Source organism: Cervus canadensis, chromosome 2 (genome assembly GCF_019320065.1).
Source record: "Cervus canadensis isolate Bull #8, Minnesota chromosome 2, ASM1932006v1, whole genome shotgun sequence".
Lineage (NCBI taxonomy): Eukaryota > Metazoa > Chordata > Mammalia > Artiodactyla > Cervidae > Cervus > Cervus canadensis.
In genome coordinates, this window is record NC_057387.1 from 18,611,680 (window position 1) to 18,634,027 (window position 22,348).

The window sequence follows — 22,348 nt, forward strand, 5'->3', positions numbered from 1 at the left end:
CAATCAACACATTACTAGGTTAAGAAGAAAAATAATGATCACATCAGCCTATGTATAAAAAGTATTTGTTGCAGGGTGAGAGGGAAGTTCAACAGGCAGGGGTAAAAAAGAATTTAAAAAGTGAAGAAAAGTAAAATCCATGGGGTATTAAAAAAAAAATTATTTCCTAAAATTAAACACCCATTCTGACAAAAACAGAAAAATTAAAGTGAAATGTCTTTATCTTGACAAAAGTATCTACAAAAAGGGAAAAAAGAAAAACTACCACTGTGTGTGTGTGTGTGTGTGTGTGAGATCTGGGAATGAGGAAAAAAAAAAGTTCACTCTTATCATTTATTTAAACACAGTATGGGAAGTTCTAAAAAAATAAAAATAAAAATAAACACAGTATGGGAAGTTCTAGCCAGTGCAAAAAATGCAAGAATAGGAAATAAAAGGCATATAGCTGAAAAGGAAAAAATAAAACCACCCCCATTTGCAGATTACATGATTGTCTTTGTAGAAAATTCTAAGGAACCTACCAAAACAAAACAAAAAAACCTCTTAGAACAAACAAGTGAATTCAGCAAAGCTGCAGTATACAAGATAAGAACACAAAACTCAACTGTTTCTATATACCAGCAATTAATACATGGACATAAAAATTTTAAAGCACAAAACCATTCATAACCCTTCCAAAAAATAATTAAATGCAAATTTAACAAATGCACAGGATTTGTATGCTGAAAGAATGCTGATGAAAGAAATGAAAGAACTAAACAAATGGAGAGACTTATCACATTCACGGACTGGAAGACTCAACAAAAGATGTAAATTCTCTTCAAACTGATACACAAATTTAATGTAATTCCTATCAAAATACTACCAAGATATTTTTGAAGATATAAACATGACCATTCTAAAATTTATATGGGAAGGTAAAGAAACTATAATAGCTAAAACAAAGTGGGAGAAAAAAGTCTACCTGAGTTCAAGACTTCTAATATAGCTACAGTCATTAAGACTGTGCAATCCTAGCAGAGTCACAGACACTTGGATCAATGGAACCCAAAAACACTCACACAAACATGCCCAAATGATTTTGACAAAAGTGCAAAAGCAATTCAATGGAGGAAAGATAGTCTCTTCAACAAATAGTGCTAGAGCAACTAGACATCCGTAGGAAAAAAAACCACCCTTGACTCCTTATTACAAAATTTAATCAAAATGAATCATGGACTTACATGTAAAATGTAAAACTATGTAACTTTCAGAGAAAATCTTCAGGATCCAGGGACTAGGCAAAGAGTTCTTAGACTAAGTACCAAAAACATGATCCAGGAAATGAAAAACTGATTAACTGGACATCATTGAAATTAAGAACTTCAGCTCTGTGAAAGACTGTCAGAGGATCAAAAGACAAGTTACACAGTGGGAGAAAACATTGCAACAAAGGACTTGTAACTAGAATATAAAAAGAACTCTCAAAACTCAACAGTAATAAAGCAAAAGTCTGAAACACATTTTACCAAAGATTGTTGTTCAGCCGCCCAGCCGTATCCAAATTTGCGACCCCATAGGCTGTAGCACACCAGGCCTCCCTGTCCCTCACCATCTCCCAAAGTTTGCCCAAGTTCATGTCCATTGCATCATTGACGCACAAATGGTAAATAAGTGTATGGAAAGATGTTCAACGTCATTAGACAAGAGGGAAATGCAAACTAAAGCCACAATGAGATCTAAAACATACCTATTAAAATGACTAAAAATAATACTAATAAAAAAAAATAGGAAAGATACCAAAAAAGATCACTATATACTGCTGGTAAGAATATAACATAGTACAGCCACTCTGGGAAATAGTTTGGTAGTTTCTTTAAAAACTAAACATGCAATCAACATACAATCCACCACTGCCCTTGCAGGTATTTATCCCAGAAAAGTGAAGACTTGTATTTATAGAAAAACCTGTATCCAAATGTTTATACATGTTTATTTGTAATACTCAAAGACCAGAGAAACTGTACATACTGTACAATTCCATTTATAGAACATTCTTGAAATAGCAAAATTACAGAAATAGAAAACAGGTTAGTAGCTGCTGGGGATTGAGGAGAGGGTAGAAGTACAAGGAAAGCGGATGCTGCTTTAAAAGGGTACCACAAGGGACCCTTATGATGACAGAAATATTCTGTATCTTGACTGTACCAATGTAAATATCCTATTCATGATATTATACTATAGTTTTGCAAGATACAACCACTGGGGGAAACTGGCTTAAGGGTAGGGGATCTCTGTATTATTTCTCATAACTGAATATGAATCTAAAATCATCTCAAAAAAAGTTTAGAAGTTTTTAAAACATTTTAATGTCATATACTTCATCTTCCTTTTGAAATTTAAAATTTAAGTAAAGTTCTAATAACAAAAAACTCTTAAGGTTAACTAAATCACATTAATTTATATAAGAACTTTGAAGGAATAGTAGTATGGTACTTCATTTCATCATCCAGGAATATGGTAAATCTTACATTTATTTAGACATTTCCTAATGCCCTTTGATAAAATTTTACAGTTTGCCTCACATACGTCTTATTTTTAAGTATTTTATAGCTCTTAATACTATTATATCTTGGAATAAAATTTTTTCCATTATAACCTCTAATTGGTTATTGCTAGAATAAAAGAAAGCTACTGACTTCAGTGTGTTTATGTACTCAAATAACTTTAATTCTCTAAAAGCATTTAGTTTACTGGATTTTCTTTATACATAATCACATCTGCAAGGAATGATTATTTTACCTTTCCTTATTAAATATTTAGTTTTATACACTTATATTTAGTTTTCTTCATTTATTGCATTATTGCAAGGGCTCTTGATCTGTGGGTCAGTGGATAAAACCTACTCTTAAAACTTGGATGGAGAAAAGTTTTATTCTCATTAATCATTAACTGAAATTAAGCATTTCCTTCAATCATGAAAGTAAGGTAAAACACAGTCGTTTCAGCAGTTACCTGTGACTTTGTCATCAACAGAAATCAGATATTTTCATATTACATGATAGTTAATACAAACATCCAGAATTGTTACATTCAATACTATTTTGAGAGTATAGTATTAGGCTTGTCACTACATATTATTGTGTTAATAAACAAATATTAATTACTGCATTACAAACTTGTAATTTCTATTTTGATAACTATATTTTTAATAAAATTGATTTTTTCATAATACTATATAGTGTTATTTTATGCACTAACATTCTAAGGGCTCACAGGGAGAGCAAGCCACACCTCGGGGTGAGCCTGGGGCCTGGGGCCCTGAACCACCAGCTCACCAACATTTCCTCCCACTTGCCTGTGTCTTTCCACCCCTCTCTAGGGGTTCCAACTTGGCCCAGACCAGGGGAGGTTTTTACTAATATTCTGGATTGGGTGCAACACAAAAGTGTGACAAGAACTTTTGAAGCCTCAAAGTAAAAGTATTACTCCTGGTTTTACAGTGAGTGCATGGATAATTAGTGATTTTTTTCTAAGACCTCACTGTGTGTCAGGCACTGTGCTGAGCAACTTGTGTGCCTCTCATTTATTTCTACAATGATCCAATGAGGTTGAACGGCTTCAACAGATTTCACCAGTCGTAGGAAGTCCATGTTAAAAAAAAAAAGTTAAGAATCTTTTTAATTCATTTTTTTTTTTTAAGTTGGGTTGTTTCATTGGAATTGCACTGACTAAACATTAACTTAGAACTGACATCTTAACATTATAACATTAACATCTTAACATTATTGGAAGCTCCTATAATGGATCTTCTTTCCAAAATAGTTTTCTTTCTTCATTTATTTATTCTGGCCGTGCTGGGTCTTCGTTGCTGTGTGGGCTTTGCTCTAGTTGCAGACAGTGGAAGCTACTCTCTAATTGCAATGCGTTGGTTGCTTATTGCAGTGGAATGGATTCTTTAAAAATCAGAAACAAATGTTTTTGTAAAGTATTATTAATACAATCATTTTTCTTTTCCTTTAGTTTGATAATGACACGGACAGGTTTTCTCAGGTTGACCGATGCTTGAATTCCTGGAATAAATCTTGCTCAATAAATTGTGGGCGGAAGAATGTAAAAAATGCATGTCCACAGAGACTCAGAATGTGATCTTATTTGGAAATGGGGTCTGTGAAGACATAATTAGTGAAAATTGAGGTCATGCTGGATTAGGATGGTTTCTAAATCCAGTGACTGATACCTTTCCAAAAGCAAGGGGAGGGACATTCAGATACAGAGACAGAGACTGGGTGATGCGTCCAGAAGCCAGAAGAGAGAAAACCACATCTACCAACACCTTCATTACATACTCAGAGCCTCCAGAGATGCAAGAGAATACATTTCTGTTGTTTTAAGCCCTCCAGCTTGTGATAATTCGTCACTACAGGCCTGAGGAACTAATACAATAATGATGCGTGATTCTTTCAAAATACTCTGGATTTAATTTTCTAAGATTAGCTCCTTTTAAATGGAAGAGGAACTTAGTGTGATGTCAAGTGTAGCATAGTTAAGCAGTATTCTTAGTGTACTGAATTCAAGCACCTTTTATTAAAATCACCATTTGATACAACTTACAAAAAAACAACAACTAGTAAATATTTCAATCAGTCAACACAATCTCACAGATTTATAGAAAAGTCACTTCTGACTGTGACTTCCTTTCCTGAAATAGAAGAAATAATATAAAACTAAGTCATTGAAAACATGAGTGAGGAAAACAGAAATAATAAAAGCAGCATTATAAGTTGAATAGATAATAAAATGCTCAAAAAAAAATACTGGTAACAATAATTCATCATATTCCTTCATTGTATAAATATGAACCACTTTGGATACTTTTTTTTAAAATTTTACTTATTATTCCTAAAATCCACCTCCAAATTGTATTGATAATAAACTGCACCTAAACTCAAAATATAAAACCTCTTTTATTCATGTCTTTTATTACAAGCCCAAGGATTGTAACTGCCTTCAATACTGGATAAAGAGAGTACTCAAATACCATTAAAATGATGATACGGCACAAAGCTATCATAATCAAAACAGTGTAGCATTGATATAAAGACATGCAGACCAATGGAATAGAATACAGAGCTCCAAAATAAATCCTCATATATATGAGCAAATGATTTTCAACAAGGGTCCCATGACCATTCAATGGGGAAAGGCTATCTTTTCAACAAATGGTTCTTGGAAATCTGAACATCCACATGTTAAAAAAAAAGAAGTTGAAAAAAAAATGAAGTTGTATCCTTCCTTACTCATATACAAAAATTAACTCAAAGTGGATCAAAGATCTAAATGTAAGAGCTAAAACTACGAAATTCACACAAGAAAACATAGGATAAAGCTTCATGACACTGGGTTTGGTAATTTCTTGGATATATAAAAAGCACAAGCAACAAAAGTAAAAAGTGATAAACTGGACTTCATCAAAATTAGCAACTTCTGTGCATCAAAGAACACTATCAACAAAGTAAAAAGGCAACCCACAAAATGAGAGGAAACATTTGTGAATCATTTATGTGACATGGGATTAATATCCAGAATACATAAAGAACTCCTTGTACTCAACAACAAAAAAGTACCACCTAATTTTAAAAAGGACAAAGAATTTGAATAAAAAATAAATAAATAAAAGAACTTGAATAGACATTTCTCCAAAGGAAATACACAAATGGCCAAAAAAATAATGTGTTAACAAGGATGTGCAGGATTGAAACTCTTGTACACTGTAGGAATGTAAAACCTGCAACCACTATTGAGAATAGAATAGAGATGCCTCAAAAAATTAAAAACAGAATTACTATATAATCCACCAATTTCACTTCTGAGTGTATACAAAAAGAATTGAAAGCAGAAGCTTGAAGAGACAGTTGTACAACACCAATGCTCAAAGCAGCATTAGTCACAATAGCCAAAAAGAAGAAGCAACCCAGTGTTGATCAAGATGAATGGATTTTTTAAAATGCAGCATATACATCCAATGGAATACTATTCAGCCTTTGAAAAGAAGAAAATTCTACAATATGCTACAATATGGTTGAATCTTAAAAATATTATGCTAAGTGAAATAAATCGCTCACAAAACGATAAGCACTACAGGATTCTGCTTTATATAAGGTACCTGTGCAGAATAATCAGGTTCATAGTGTAGAATTGTGGCATGGACTGGAGGAATTGTGGAACAGGGAGTTCTTGTTTAATAGCTAGAGTTTTTAATTTTATAAGATTAAAAAGTTCTTGAGGTGGAGAATGATAATGACTATACAACAACATGACTATACTAATACCACTAAACTATACACTTAAAAATAGTTTAAAAAATATATAAAAAAGAGGGACTTCCCTGGTGGTCCAGTGGCTAAGACTCCACGCTTTCAATGCAAGGGGTCAGGGTTTGATCCCTGGCCAGGGAACTAGATCCCACATGCTGCAACTGAGAGTTCACATGCTGCAACTAAAGATCAAAGATCCCATGCTCTGCAACTAAGACCAAGCATGGCCAAAATAAACAAATAAAAATTTTTAAAACAAAGAATATATATGTATATTCCTGTATACACTTTCCTGTATAGCAGTAATCAATACAACATTGTAATTTAACTATACTTCAACTATATAAATTTTTTTAAGTTAAAAAGGCAAATTTTATATGTATTTTCCCATAATAAAAAAATTTTAATATATAAAAAATGTTTGAGGTAGATCTATATCACTGAAAGGGAAAGCTATTCACCACATATGACTATGGAAAAATGGAAATATAAGCTACAGAAAATTATATACAATAAGCTTATATGCGTATCAAAAGCCTGGAAGAATTCATTTAAAATTTATTGCATGCCTACTATATGTCAGGCACTGTTGCCAGCGCTAGAGATAAAACAAGAAATAGAAGAGACAAATATCCTAACTCTTATGAATTCTGCATGCTAGTAGAAGAGCAAGATAAATCAAGAAACAAAATATAAACTGGGCTGACATTTTATAGATAAGAAATGGATAAATAGCAATTTCACTTGGTTTGATCTAACAATATGTTATATAGTGATAAATATAGATAAAAATAAACTAGAGGAGTCAACTCAGATGTATATAAAGTTCAAGCAATTTTAGATAGGGAAGACCTCACTGAAAAAGCAGCATTTATGGAAAGGTCAGAAGAAGGTAAGGGAATAAACCATGCAGGTATCTGGGGGAAATGCATTCTAGGCAGAGTGCAGACGCCTGAAAGTGAGAGTATGCCTGTTAAATTCTAGAAATAGTGTGGATGACCTCATGGCTAGAATGGAGAGAGCAAATGTTACACAATAACCTATTAACAGTGGTTATCTCTGGAATGGCATTTAGAGACTTCTATATTTGATTTTCTACATAACTATTTTGTTTTATCTTTTACATTAGACATATATTACTTTTATAATCAGAAAATGCATCTCAATTTTTTTTAAAAGAAAATTTATGTGCATGTACCTATGTGTATGGCATGCACTGAAAATCTCAAAGAACAGAGCTCAAACTCTAAAGTGATAGAAATCTAGATTCCAATCCTAGGCTTACCACTTACTACATGTATGACCTTGGGCAAATTATTTAATCTCTCAGGGTTTATCTGTAAAATGCAGCTATAACAGTACCTACCTTCGGGGAAGATTAGATACTAAATGTGACCAGTGCCTAACACACCGTAAGTACTCCTTAAATAGTAGCTTTGTAAAAATACATCAAACACTAAAAAGGCTAACTGATTTGGCCATTACTAATTTTTACATTACAAAAGTAATGTATTAAAATAGGGGTATACAGAAAATAAGATGTAGAAGTCTCTAAAAATATTCAAACAATACAAAAACAAACTGTCAAAAGTAAAGTCTTTTGTACATACACCCCAATTTCTGCCACGGGAAATTGCTGTTAACATTTTGTTATGAATCCTTCCAGATCTTTTCTTTACACTATATATTACAGAGTTTTAGCAATTTTTACATAACAAAGGGAAAGGAACCATATCATATTTATTCTGAAACTTTTATTTTCCAATTAACAATGTATTCTAGAAGGTATGTCACATCAATAAATACTGTTAGTTCATTCTGTTTTAACAGTTACACAGTATTTCACAGAACATATATTTATGACTGGAGAAGGAAATAGCAACCCACTCCAGTACTCTTGCCTGGAGAAGAACCTGGTGGGCTACAGTCCTTGGGGTTGCAAAGAGTTGGACACGACTGAGCGACTAACACACATACACACACACATATTTATGACATTCAAGCTATCACTATCATAAATAATGTTTCATCAAATATCCTTGTATATTTTTAAGCACATATGCCAAGACTACCTACAACAAAAAATTTCTGAAAATGATTTTCTGAATCTAAAGAAGCACATTTAAAACTTTGCCCATTACTCTCCAAGACCACTGAACCAGTGAAATTGCTCAGTCGTGTCCAACTCTTTGTGACCCCATGGGCTGTAGCCTACCAGGCTCCTCCATCCATGGAATTTTCCAGGCAAGAGTACTGCAGCGGGTTGTCATTTCGGTCATTCCAATTAAGAACTTCACCAACGGTATAAATTATCCATAGCTCCAAAAGCACTGGATCTTGGCAATCCTTCAAACTTTTACTAATTTTCTAGGTATAAAATAATTATCATTGTTGGTTTGATGTGGATTTCTCTATTATTAATAAGGCTGAGTTTATTTTATATATTATCGCTATTAACTTTTTCTATTTCACCCTATAAATTTTAAAGTTAGTATATGTAACTTTCTTAAGAAAAAACAAAATTTTCCCTTAAAAAATAAATTCCATACTTTCAATAATAGGTTTAAATGGGATCTAAGAGTTGGAGAAATTTAGAGAAAGAAAAGATAATTGAGGTGGTTTAAAGTCTGACACAGTCCCTAGCACAGAGAAGATACTCAACAGGAAGGAAAAACTAAAAGAAACAAAGCTGCCAACCAGCCAGCCAGGAAGTTTCAGAAAGGCAGGTCACGCTGGACCTCAGAAAAAGTGAAGAAGAGGAAAAAGGAATCCCATATACACAAAAGAAGATGAGCAAATCATAATGGGGGTGGGGGGGTATGAAAACAGCTGTGAGGAGCTGTAGGGAAACAGGCCTATGAAGAAGCACAGAATCTGTATTCGGCAGAAAATATAACATGTCAACTGCTACCCAACTGTGAGAAGGCCTTGAAGGTCAAGATGAAATCTTAAATCTGATTCAATAAGCAACTGACAAAACCCACTACAATATTGTAAAGTAATTAGCCTCCAACTAATAAAAATAAATGAAAAAAAAAAAATAATAAGCAACTGAAAAACAAAACATACCTTTAAGTTAAGAGTGACAATATATAGCGCCCGCCGGCTGCACCGGGCGGGACCCGTGGCGGCCGGCAGCGCGGGCGGTCTACGTCCCGGGCCGGGCGGCAAAAAAAAAAAAAAAAAAAGAGTGACAATATAAATTAAAAGATCAATCTGACAGATTTAAAATTTGAACAGAAGCAGAGAAACAAATTAGACTAACCAAAAATGAGGTGATAAAAGGCCTAAATTAGGATAGCAGGATGAAAAGGTAAAGGAACCTCCAAAATTTTAAACTATGTAACTTCTGAATAAGAATAGTATTTTAAATGTATATACACCTACTTTTACTCTCTTCTGCCCCCACCACCTCAAATTACATAAAGGATACATTACATAAAGGAGAAAAACAATTTTACACAAGATACAGAACCATATAAATGGGGAAAAAATGGATGAAAGAAAAGAATAATAAATTTATAGAAGCTGGGACCACTACCTTTGGGAGACCCATAAGAATTGAATTCTAAACCAGTAAGGGAAAAAGCAAAGGAAAAAAGCAACTCTATTTACATACCAGAATGCCCCAGACTCAGGAACTGGTGACTCTGGGTGCTCCTGGGGGAGGGTAGAGGGGAGGGCAAATGAAAGCTAAAATAAGGATTAGTTCAATAACTGTTTAAGCAGTAGGTCAATTTCCAGATCCTCTGTTTCCTTCAAAAGGGAAAATGCCCTTCCTCAACCCAGTCAAAAATTGATTTATTCTCTGGAAGAGTGTGAACTAAACCAGAGATCCTCTGGCCTGGGGAACACCAGGCAAAGTTGAAAGTGAGGTTACCAAACTAAAAACAGGGAAACTAAGAACAATGTATGTAAAAGGGATGTATCCTATTGTACTGTTTCTTCCCTGTATTCCCTGTGTCCTCTTTCTTGGTATAGGTCTTCCCTGTAGCTCAAAAGGTTAAAACAATCTGCCTACAACACATGAGACCCATGTTTGATCCCTGGGTTGGTAAGATCCCCTGGAGAAGGGAATGGCAATCCACTCCAGTCTTCTTGCCTGGAGAGTCCCATGGACAGAGGAGCCTGGCAGACTACAGTCCATGGGATCACAGAATCAGACACAACTGAAGCAACTCACACTACCACTACTTTCCTGGTATACTCTCATTTACCAGAGAGGCTCATCCTCCAGGAAGTTCCTGGCAAAGAATATAAAGGAGACCTTGAGTATGTGAAAATATCTTTCTTCCACTTCACTGATAGTTTGCCTAGCTATGGAACTCTAACTTGGAAATTATTTTCCCTCAGAATTTGGAAGGCACCACTCCACTGTCATCTATCTTCCAGTGTGATTACTATACAGAGAAGCAAAACCATCTGATTGCTTATTATTTTTCACTGATCAATTTTCTCCTCTCTGGAGCTTATAAAATACTCTGTATCTGATTCTGAAATGTCGTAATAATGTGTCTTGAGTAGTTGAGTTTTCATTCATTGTTCTGGCTTCTTCAGTTTAAAAACTCATATCTTCTATTTCCGAGACAGTTAATAAAAAATTAAAAGTTTGGTTAAAAGAAAGAAAAAAAAAACAGATGTCACCAGAGAAGGGGGTAGAGTACTGCTGTTTTTTGTAACAAATCATGTAAAATCAAGTCTTTAAATATATGTATGGAAAATTTTTACTAAAATAACTTAATATATATGTTTAAATAAATTTATTTTAAATTTATTTTAAGAGTCACAGATGTAAAAAAACAAACATATGCTTACCAAAGGGGGAAGGAGGGGAGGGATAAATTGGGAGACTGGGGTTGACACATACACAGAACTATATATAAATAAATGGGGCTTCCCTGGCAGCTCGGTGGTAAAGAATCCACCTGCCAATACAAGAGATGCAGCTTCAATCCCTGGTCAGGAAGATTCCCCCGGAGAAGGAAACTGCAATCCACTCCAGCATTCTTGCCTGGAGAACCCCATGGACAGAGAAGCCTGATGGGCTACAGTCCATCAGGTAGCAAAAGAGTTGAAAAGGACTAGCAACTAAAATAAACAACATATATAAAATAGATAACTATTAAGTACCTACTGTATATAGCACAGGAAACTATACTCAATACTCTGTAATGATCTATATGAGAAGAATCTAAACTAGAGTGAACAGATGTATAACAAATACACTTTTACTGTGAACAGCAGAAACTAACATAACATTGTAAATCAACTATACCCCAATAAAAATTAAAAAATAAATAACTATTTTAAGTATATATTTTATATAGTTAAAATGCTTTTACATGCTTTAATCTTCTTACATGCTTAAAATGCTTTTTGTAAATGGAAAAAAAAACAAGACGTGATAACAAATCTGATAAAAACATAAAAGAATCCAAACACTTCTAGTTACTTAGCCTGGGGAACTGGAAAAACTGTGATAGTCATGAAAGATTCAGAAAAGTTAGGAAGGGCAGCAAATCTGAAAGAAATACTGGTGACTACATATCTATATATACATACACATATATATATACACACACACAGATACATAACACTTGGAAAAGTGTTAGTCACTCATTCAACTCCAACTCTTTGCAACCCCACGGACTGTAGCCTTGCAGGCTCCTCTGTCCATGGAATTCTCCAGGCAAGAATGCTGGAGTAGGTATATACTTGTATAGTGCTCAGTCACTTCAGTCATGTCCAACTCTTTGTGACCCCATGGACTGTAGACGTCCAGGCTCTTCTGTCCATTGGATTCTCTAGGCAAGAACACCGGAGTAGGTTGCCAAGCCCTCCTCCAGTGGATCTTCCTGACCCAGAGATTGAACTCATGTCTCCAGCATCTCCTGCATTGCAGGCAGATTCTTTACTGCTGAGCCACTAGGGAAGCCCATATACCTGTATATATATAATAAATAACATGTTAAGGATTATTCAAAAAGATTTTTTTTAGACAGATGAAAATACAAGAAATAAGCTTATGTGAAAAAGGAATAAACATTTTGGACAGTCTTCAATACATAAAAGATAAATGAAGGGAAGGAGATACAGTAGTTACCAAATAAATATTTAATTGAGGCAGGTGATGGGCAAACAGAAATGAAGGAAGTTGACTGACTTACTAACTAATCAATTAAGAGTTCCAGTCCTAAGAGTGAGACTTGGAGAAGCATAATGAACAAGAGAAAGAAAATGAGCAGGCCTAAGGAACAAAGAAGGAAGTCAGTGAGAAAAAGCGAGCAATGCACTGTTTCTGAGGCCAAATTCAAAAAATTCATCAAAAAGGCACAATTATGGATTATTAAGAACCAGGAGAAAGATTCCAGTAAGAACCTAAAAGTCATTTAAAGAGCTGAAAACAATTACAAATAAAGGATTTCAAGAACTGCAAAACTTCTCCAGCAAATTTTTCAGCACTGTGCACTCATCTCTCCATCCAAGCAACTGTGCTATGCTGGCTGCCAAATGTGGTATTTCACCTTCATCTACAAAAAAAGACAATACCCCACCCTCCTCCTTAAGAAGAATCAATTGTGCTACACTTCTGTAGGAAGTGACTTTAAGTCCAATGGAGAAAGTCTTATAACTTAGCAGTTAAGAATACTGACCATGTAAAGACCACGAACAATAAATGTTGGTGAGGCTGTAAAGAAATGAGAACCTTCACACTATTTTCCACAGTGGCTAAAATGGTGTAGCCACAGTGGAAAATAGTATGGAGGTTTCTCAAAAAAACCCTAAAAATAAAACTACCATATGACCTAGCAATTCCACTCCTGGGTATTTATCCAAAAGAAAAAGAAAACATTAACTCAAAAAGATACATACACCCCAATGTTCACAGCAGCATTATTAGAAATACAGAAGTAACCTAAGAAGCACAGAAGCATCCAGCAAAAGATAAATGGATAAAGAAGATGCGGTATGCATATGCAAAGGAATACTACTCAGCCATTTGCAACAACATGGATGGACTTGAACGGTATTATGCTAAGTAACGTAAGTCAAACAGAGAAAGACAAACACTGTACATATCACTTAATTGTAGAATCTAAAAAATAAAACTAGTGAATATAACAAAAAACAAACAGACTCCCAGATACAGAAAACAAACTGGTAGAAGTAGAGAGAAGGAAGAAGGGAGGGATAAGATAATGGTAGGGTATTAAGAGGTACAAACTACTACATATAAAACAAACTACAAGGATCTACAGTACAACAAAGGGCATACAACCAATACTTAATAACTATAAATTGAATATAACCCATGAATCACTATGTTCTACACCTGAAACTTATATATTGTACAACTAAGCCTTAATTAAAAAAACGATTTTAAAATTCCTATTAAAAAAATTTGTGTAGATGGACTGCCAGCAATCACAATGTCGCTACTCACCCCCCCCAAGAAAACTGTCTCTACCCCTACAAGCTATGTGACTTCAGACAAACTAATCATTTGCTCTGTGCCTTAGTTTCCACATCTAAAAACAAGAATATTAATACATACCTCATAGGATTCTTACAAAGATTAAATGAGATAATATATATGAGGATTAAGAGAGATGATATATTTGGAATAAGTGACCTATAATTATTAATGTTAGCTATTATAAATGAATTCATGATCTTATGGTTTAATTAGTGTTATCCTTTCAAAGGTATTTTCATGTTAACAGTGCATAAAGATATAAATCTCCAATGCCAGGTTTTACAACATTCACTTATTCAATATTTACTCAGCATACTAGGCACCCCTGAGAGCAGTCGGGTACTGTGGTGAACAAGGAAGATAAAGGTCCTGCTCTCATGAAACTTAAATTGTAATTAAGTTGTTGAAATCAGGGACTTCCCTGGCCATCCAGTGGTTAAGACTTTACTTTCCAAAGCGAGGGGTGTAGGTTCAATCCCTGGTTAGGGAGGTAAGATCCCACATGCCTCATGGCCAAAATATCAGAACATAATCAGAAGCAATATTGTCACAAATTCAATGAAGACTTTAAAAATGGTCCACAACAAAAATCTTCTTTTAAAAAGTTGTTAAAGTAATAAATTTAGTTTGTCTACTCAACTACAGAAAAATGTGAAGGGGCAAATACAAAACAAAGAAATGATGAAAAGAGATGCAAACTGAGATAATTTATTTGGAAACTGAGAGATGGTTTCTAACATACCTAATAGCCAACAAAACAGGAAAAGTACAGCCTGGTATACAGTAAGAACTTAATACATGTTTAATAAATGTGCCCATTCCTTTCTCTAGGTTTGTTTCCTTACGCGTAAAATGATAGGGGTTATCTTTTTTTTTTTTTGGCCTCACCACACAGCCAGTGAGATCACAGTTCCCTGACCAGGGATCCAACCCGTGCCCCCTACATTGGAAGCTTGGAGTCTTAACCACTGGACCTCCAGGGAAGTTCCATGATAGAGGTTATCTTGAATCCAAATTCAACATTCGTTAATGTCTACTTATTCAAATCATCATGGCATGTTAAGCAGCGTTCTTAAGAACAAATAGCTCTACAAGCAGGACCTATCATTGTCTGTGAATGATGGGCCCAAAGAAACTCCACTGAGTTCAGGTCTTGCATTTCACAAGAGCTTTAGATATATCCCTTCAGTTATACTTAAAGGGAATCAGCTATACAACCATAGAAACACTGGATAACACTGACAGAAATGTCACCCTTTCACCTCTATAACAAGGCTATACCACCAGGGGAATTAACATTTAAAATAACCATTGTAAACAACCTGAAGGGAAAAAAGTGAGTGAGTGAAAGTCACTCAGTCTTGTCTGGCTCTTTGCGACCCCATGGACTATACAGTCCATGGAATTCTCCAGTCCAGAATACTGGTGTGAGTAGTCATTCCCTTCTCCAGGGGATCTTCCCAACCCAGGGATTGAACCCAGATCTCCCACACTGGAGGAGGATTCTTTATGAGCTGAGCCACCATGGTTTTAAAGACAGTTTCCCCAATCAAGAATTCAAATTTGGGGGCTTCCCTGCTGGCCCAGTGGTTAAGACTCTGAGCTCCCAATATAGGGGGCCCAGGTTCGATCCCTGGTCAGGGAACTAGATCCCACATGCTGCAACTAAGACCTGGTGCAGCCGAATAAATGAATAAAAAAAAAAAAAAAGTTTTAAAAAAAGAATTCAAATTTTACCAGTTTTGAAATTAAACATGCCCCAAATGTCACAGCCTAAGTAAAATCAAGGAAAAGGGGGTTTAGTTTCCTTGAGTGTCGCAATTTAGTTTTTTGAAAATCAACCATCACTTGGCACTGTGGAAATCCCCATTGTTAATACCTTAGAAGAAAGTCATCACAAAAGACTTTCACAAAGCATCCATAAAACAACATATTATTCTCATCTGTTAGTGATGAGTAGAGAAATAGGACTGGAATGCAAATAAGTAAAGTGAGAGACCACTATTTCAGAAACAAGAAAACTAGAGTTCCAAGAATACAGCAGTACCTACTTCTTAATTTCTAAGAAAACAGAAAAGATTCAGTTTGGTGCCACAATTCGAATAGCATAAAAAGTATGTGGGGAGGCTTCCCTAGTGGTCCAGTGGTTAAGAGTCTGCCTAGCAATGCAGGGGAGACTGGTTCAATCCCTGGTCTGGGAAGATCCCACAGTGCAACTAAGCCCATGTGCCCAACTACTGAGCCCAAGTGCCTAAAGCCCATGCTCTACAACAAGAGAAGCCACTGCAGGGGGAAGCGAGGCCACCACAACAAAGATGAGCTTCTGCTTGCTGCAACTAGAGAAAGCACACATGCAATAACAAGACACCTGGCACAACCAGAAATAACTAGCTGAGTAAAACCTATTAAACAAAAAGGAAAAATATTTTTAAAAATTAAAAACAGAAAGTACATGGGTTAAGGTTCTTTTACAAAAATGTTAACTGTTTTTCAATTGCTGAATCAGTAAAATATATTTAAACACTTTTGAAAAAGTTTTTTGCAATAGAATATAATTTTTTTTTAAGTATCTTGGCATCTTAATTTTATACTGCATAAACTCCTATTTTGCCAGGATCTGAAAAAAGTAAGTAAAGGTAATAGATAAAAATTAAGCTAATTTACTTTAAAACTATAAGGAGGTTGAAAACTATGTGAAAAGGAAACGTTTTCCTAAATGTCAGCCTTAAAAACCCAAACATGTGTTCCTTCCTTTGCCTTCTACCCAATCTGCACCCACAATAAATGGTACCTAATAGCACAAAAAGAGGTCTCTGTTAAAGAGAATATCAGAATCAAGGGAGGAAAAACCTGCACTACTAAAAACTCATTCACATCTCTGGTTTGAATACTGAAGTATAAATCAAATAACTAATCTGTTCCCAACCAGTGCCTTAGCCAATGCATTACGAGTCACATGATCTAAAAAATGTTTCTCAAAATTGTTAGTATTCCAGAGACAAGAAAGATATAGCCTAAGACTTCATGAACCACCTACCCACTTACTTCTGCTTCCCAATGGTAAACAGAAATATTAAAAAATAATGAGTATGAAAAATTATCAATTACAGAGAAAAAAAAGGCACCACCACATTAGAACTATTACTTCAACATAACTCAGATTGTAGAGTATAAACCATATCTCACTCTTCTTTTGATCCAGCACCATTTTAAGATATACATAGTAAAAAATGCAAAGGAACCAGGTCCCCTGAAAGTCTCTGTAGGGCCACCAACAATCTCTAAGTCAAACTCTATAAACACAACTAAAATGATCAAGTATTGTTATTAATGCTAAGGATTACCTTAAAGGAAGCTTAGAAGAGTTAAATAATTATTACCAAAAATCTTTGCAGACATATGTGAAGAAAGACCAAACAAGAACCATAGGGAAACTCAACCAGCAAAAAGACAAAGTAAAAAAAACTCAAAGAAACATGTATGATGTCTCTAGTCCCTAAAATAACCCTAAGAAAAAAAAGTTGACCATGCAACAAGGAATTCAGACCTGAAAGCCATTTACTATCTTTTCACTGAGCACAGAACATTTCCACCCTGTGTCCCTACATTTATGGCCCTCATATCCAACAGGCTACCAAAAGTCCACAACTCTTGATCTCTTCCTTTTGATACAAAAGGGCAAAAGGAGAAGTGAAGGAAGAAAATGCACTTTCTAATTTAAACATCATGGTTGAACTTGGGATCAATAATTTGGAAGCTATAGGAGAATTCTCCAACATCAAAAAGAAATCTAAAAATTTGCAGAAGCAGGCTGCCAAAGGGCAATAAACAAAATAACTGGTCCATCATAAGCAACCATTCTGTATAAATAAATACTATTTTCTGCTTACAGATTTAAGCTGATATTGATCAGCTAATGAAAATGTGGTTAAGAGATTGTCCTTCTGGTTACTGTTGTTTAAAAAACAAAACAAAATAAAGCAACCCCACCCACACTGCTGAAAAAAAGCTTCCGACATACGCACTAAACTTGTTTACTTCGCCACCTCTTAATAAGAGAAATGCTTTGCAACTTGACTATGGTTATGAAAGTATTTTGCAATGTGTTAGTTTAAAATCTTGTTTATTTACTCCCTAGTTAACAAATAAGTCATTTTACTTCAAGGTCAGGTTTGCCATAATAGCATCTTTCCAATTTTATTCCATCACTCAGCACTTCCTGCAATGGAATTTTAGCCATTAACTTTATCGCCTTTTCCTTTAAAAGGAAAAAACTAAAAAGATTTTAACATATGATATTGACATGTGGCAAATTAACTTCTTTAAATAGTTCTGTTCCCAGAAACATGGTAGGAAAGACAGTAAATTTCACAGTGATTCAATTGTAATAGCAAAACCGGGGTATTGCAAAATACTGCTGCCTTTCAGAAGCACGAAAAAAATCCATTTAAATTTTAACAAGGGAAGAGCAGTGAAGCCCTCCCACTACTGTACTTTCAAGTTATTCTTCCCCACCTCTTATTTCTTTTCTTAAGCTATCAAAGATAAAGATTTCTAAGAAATGGCCAAGGTCAGCAAAGTAAACTAGGATCCCTAAAATGAAATAACTTCCCAGGGAGAAATAACTGTAATGTACTGCAAAGAGGACTGGGACTAGGAATTTCAAAACCCGATCTGTCCAGACCTGTTGCACTACACCCTATTCTATGTCTGAGACATGACTGGTTAAATTTTTTTTTTTTTAATGTTCAAGCTCTCACTATAGAAGAGATGTTCACTGAGACACAGCATGAACTGAACTTAAAGACTGGGGACTACCTCGACCCACCTAACAAGATTTCAACTTGGGGTCCCGGATGCTTGCTGTTGGCAAGATCTATCCTGAAACTCAAACATTACACAAACCTCAGCCTTCAGCAGCTTATGACACTAGGCACCTCTTAATAATAAACGCAAGTTTCAAAGGATAGCCCCCTCGGGGGGGAATACAGGTTGGTTTGTTTGTTTTTAAGAAACTGAATATAAATTCAAAGATTTTGAAACTTTAAAATCTAAACGTTTGGAAGTAACATCTCAGCTAAACGGCAACGCGGTCCAGCGTTTATAAGCCCAAACTACTTTTAAAGTAAAATGAGCCACTCTGCCCACAGTTAACTCGGCATCAAGCAGGTCCACAGCGGGCAGTGTGGACAGAGCACAACGCGCAGCAGAACGCCGCCACAAGAGTGGAGGCGGGCCAGCCCCGCGCGGACTGGCGCTCCGACAGACCTCCGGGCAAGGAATCCCCAACTACCACCCACCTGCTCCCTCCCTCGACCTCGGGTCTCCCCCGTTTCCCCCGGGTCCGGCCCCTCCCCCAGGTTCCTCCCCTCCCCCACCGCCCCAGAGCCGCCCCCGCGCGTCCCAGCGCCCTCCGCCCCAACTACGGCCCCTCAGCCCCCGTCTCCCCAGCTGCCAAGCCCTTCAGCCCCTCCTCCTTTACAGGCAACCCAGTCCTCCGTCTCCTCACCGGGGTTAGCAGTAGTCGCCGCCATGGCCGTAGATGCCACTGCCGCCGCACCACCCCCCCCCAGTGGGAGGAGCCGCCGCCACGGAACCGGGGGGGAGGGGGAGGGAAGAGCCACTCCCCAGACGCGGCGCCGTACTGCCGCCACCGCTACCGCGGAATCCAAGATGGCGGCTGCGGCAACCCCCACCGTCCCCAGCCCCTACGGCGGAGAGACCCCACCTCTAGGGCGGGGTCAGCCTCAAAGCCAGCCTCCTCGGGAAAACTGGCCAATGAAATCCAAAATCTATCAGAGGGCGGGCTGGCCGCTGAGCCGCCAGCCCGTCCTGTGGAGGAGGGTGGGCGAGAAAGAAGTCCAGCTGTCTCCCTAATCCCGCCTCTTCTGAGTTAGAGGTCAATGATCGTGTGACGTCAATGAAAAACAATTTTACTAAAAAGCTTCCCTGGGCGACGGATTCGCCTGGTTGGCCGTTCTGCGTAAGATATGTTTTGTAAATATTTTTTAGGTGCTCTTAATGCGTAAAGTTCACTTAGTGATTTGTAGTCTTTTCTAGTTTTTTCCTCTTTTAAGGACCTTTGTCCCTGGCAATAAAAGTTCAGTAAGTTTTGAATCTCTGCAGGAGACCTAGGTTCAATCCTTGGCTGGGGAAGATCCCCTGGAGAGGGAACTGGCAACCCACTTCAGTATTCTTCTCTGGGAAATCCCACGGAGAGAGAGATGTGGACTACTGTCAATGGGGTCGCAAGGAGTCCGACACGACTTAGCGACTAAACCACCACCATAGAACTGGTAGTGTGAGACGATCTGGGCGATTATGGTCTGGTACCGACAGCCAAAACAGGAGGCAGTGTGAAGCAGATTAGATATAACTTTCTTTGATCAACAACAGGGACAGTGAAAGGTTTTTAGTAGAGAATTAATGACTGCGCAGATTTATTTTCTAATGATAGGAAGCATTGAGCACTTTAAGCTAGACACAGTCCAAACTGCTTTATAAGTATCTACTCATTTAATTTCACATAGCTTTCACAGATTGTCTAATGTAAATTTAATTCTAGTTTTAACAGAAATCCCATTATGCTATTGACCGTCTTTGAATTCTTATAGGTTGTGTATATACTGCAAAGATTACATAGATCCATTTATCTCATTTAGTTATCAGTATAGTTTATCTCGACCAAGATAGTTTAACGTAATTTGTATATTATTGTTTATATTTGTTAAAATTAAAATTTTCTTTGTTACCACTTTGTTGTGTTTTATTTCCAACTCACCAAAAACAGAAAAATCATTCATTCAAAAGAAATACACTGACACATAAGAAGTAGTGGTGAAAAAAGGTAACAAGTACGTCAAAATTACATAGTAATGGTAACTAGCTATTAAAGAAGACTGCAGTGCAATTATAGACTATAAATTATTGTGTGGCTTTAAATGTGGTAAGGTTCATCCAAGCAGCAATAAAAAAAAAGTGACTAGGAAGTACAATTACAAATATCTAAATATTGGATTTTATTGGGTTAGCACACATTTGTCCCTTCCCCACTACTCCCTGACTATTAGGAAATTTCGTCAGTGACTTGGAAAGCCAACAAAGCTTTTAAGTCAGTTTTGACCCAAATCCATAACCCCATTGCCAAGAAATGTATTTTTCTGGAATAAATACAAAGTAATGTTTTCCAGGATGACACAGATGTTTTCACCCATAAAAAAAGATCAAGTTACATCCCTCATTTTTAAAAAATGGTAAATGCCACTTTGTTTCAGACAAACTTGTGCAACTAGCTACAAAGTTAATAAATGTTCTGCAGGGAGAAAGTATAAGGGACTTTTTGCAAACTCGCTAAGCAAATACACAAAATCATAGTATATACAACATGAAAGGGGACTATCTGCCCTGGACTTGCTAAACAGATGTTTATCTTACAAGTGGACATAAATGATATACACAATATGAATAATTTCACAGCATATATGCAGTACACAAGGGAAAATGCCCAGAAACTTCTTATTTAGTATGTCATTAAAAATTCAAGTTACAGAAAAAGTGAAATACAAAAAATTTTGTGAGGCATGAGAAAATCTGTAAAACGTAGGTTGTGATCAAAACTGATGGAGTTGTAGCTTTGGGTACACAAAAATATTATCTCTACAATAAGCAAAATGTCAGTCCAATTTGTGTTTTATTCAGAGAACAGTTGGTAGTCAAATGGCATTTCTCCTGATTCTGATTCAACATAAAACAAACCAGTGAAAACTATATATTTATTACTATACATATAGTAATAGCAAGCCAGTAAGGATAATTTTTGAGAAGAAACTAGCAAATGTTAGAAGACTGCTTTTAAAGTGTGGAGGCCAGGAATGGGGAAGGTGCTCTCATAGTTTCTAAATAAGAACTGGAGGACTTCTGGTAGTGGTCCATTAGTTAAGAATCCACCTGCCAATGCAGGGGACACAGGTTCAATCCCTGGTCCAGGAAGACTCTAAATTGACTAAGCCCGTGTGCAACTAAGCCCATGTGCCACAACTACTGTGCCTGCACTCTAGAGCCCAGGAGAAGCCACTGCAATGAGAAACTCAAGTACCACAACTAGAGAGTACTCCCCACTTGCTGAAACTAGAAAAAGCCTGCACTGCAAAAAAGACCCAGCACAGCCATAAATGTGTAAATAAGTAAATAAAACAAAATAAATAAGGGCTGGAGTAAAAACCACTTCTTTACAGATAATACTAATAAAAAAACTTTTAATTTTTCTAAGTAGGCTTATCTGAACAACATTTTCATTATTTTTATTAATCTTCAATTATTACTTCAAATTCTAAATGCCATGATTTTTAATGTTAAGAACAAGTATCAGGATTTTGGGAAGAAAATAAAACTTTTAAGCAAATGCCTTTACTATCAAGAGTTTATTATTTCCCAACAATACATGGTAATTTTCTTTTTTTTTTTTAATTTTCTTTCTTTATCAGAGAAAAAATGGATGACACATTATTCAACATATTTTAAACCACATCCAACTGTTGCAACTGAACAGAAAAAATGCTTTTCAGAGCTGAATGCA

General features: G+C 36.1%; 1 protein-coding gene across 3 annotated transcripts in view; it reads right to left on the minus strand.

The window, feature by feature from the left end:
* ARNT (aryl hydrocarbon receptor nuclear translocator) overlaps positions 1-19,465 on the minus strand; it is a 68,848-nt gene extending 49,383 nt beyond the window's left edge. Inside the window, exon 1 of one of the 3 annotated variants that reach the window (XR_006267351.1) lies at positions 19,283-19,465. Coding sequence is in view for 1 of the 3 variants with exons in the window: in XM_043457628.1 (XP_043313563.1) it covers positions 19,283-19,307 (25 nt within the window). In the remaining 2 variants the exon portion in view is untranslated. The remainder of the gene's footprint in view (positions 1-19,282) is intronic. The other 2 variants (XM_043457628.1, XM_043457637.1) reach the window with 2 other exon arrangements.
* Between the last annotated feature and the right edge of the window lie 2,883 nt (positions 19,466-22,348).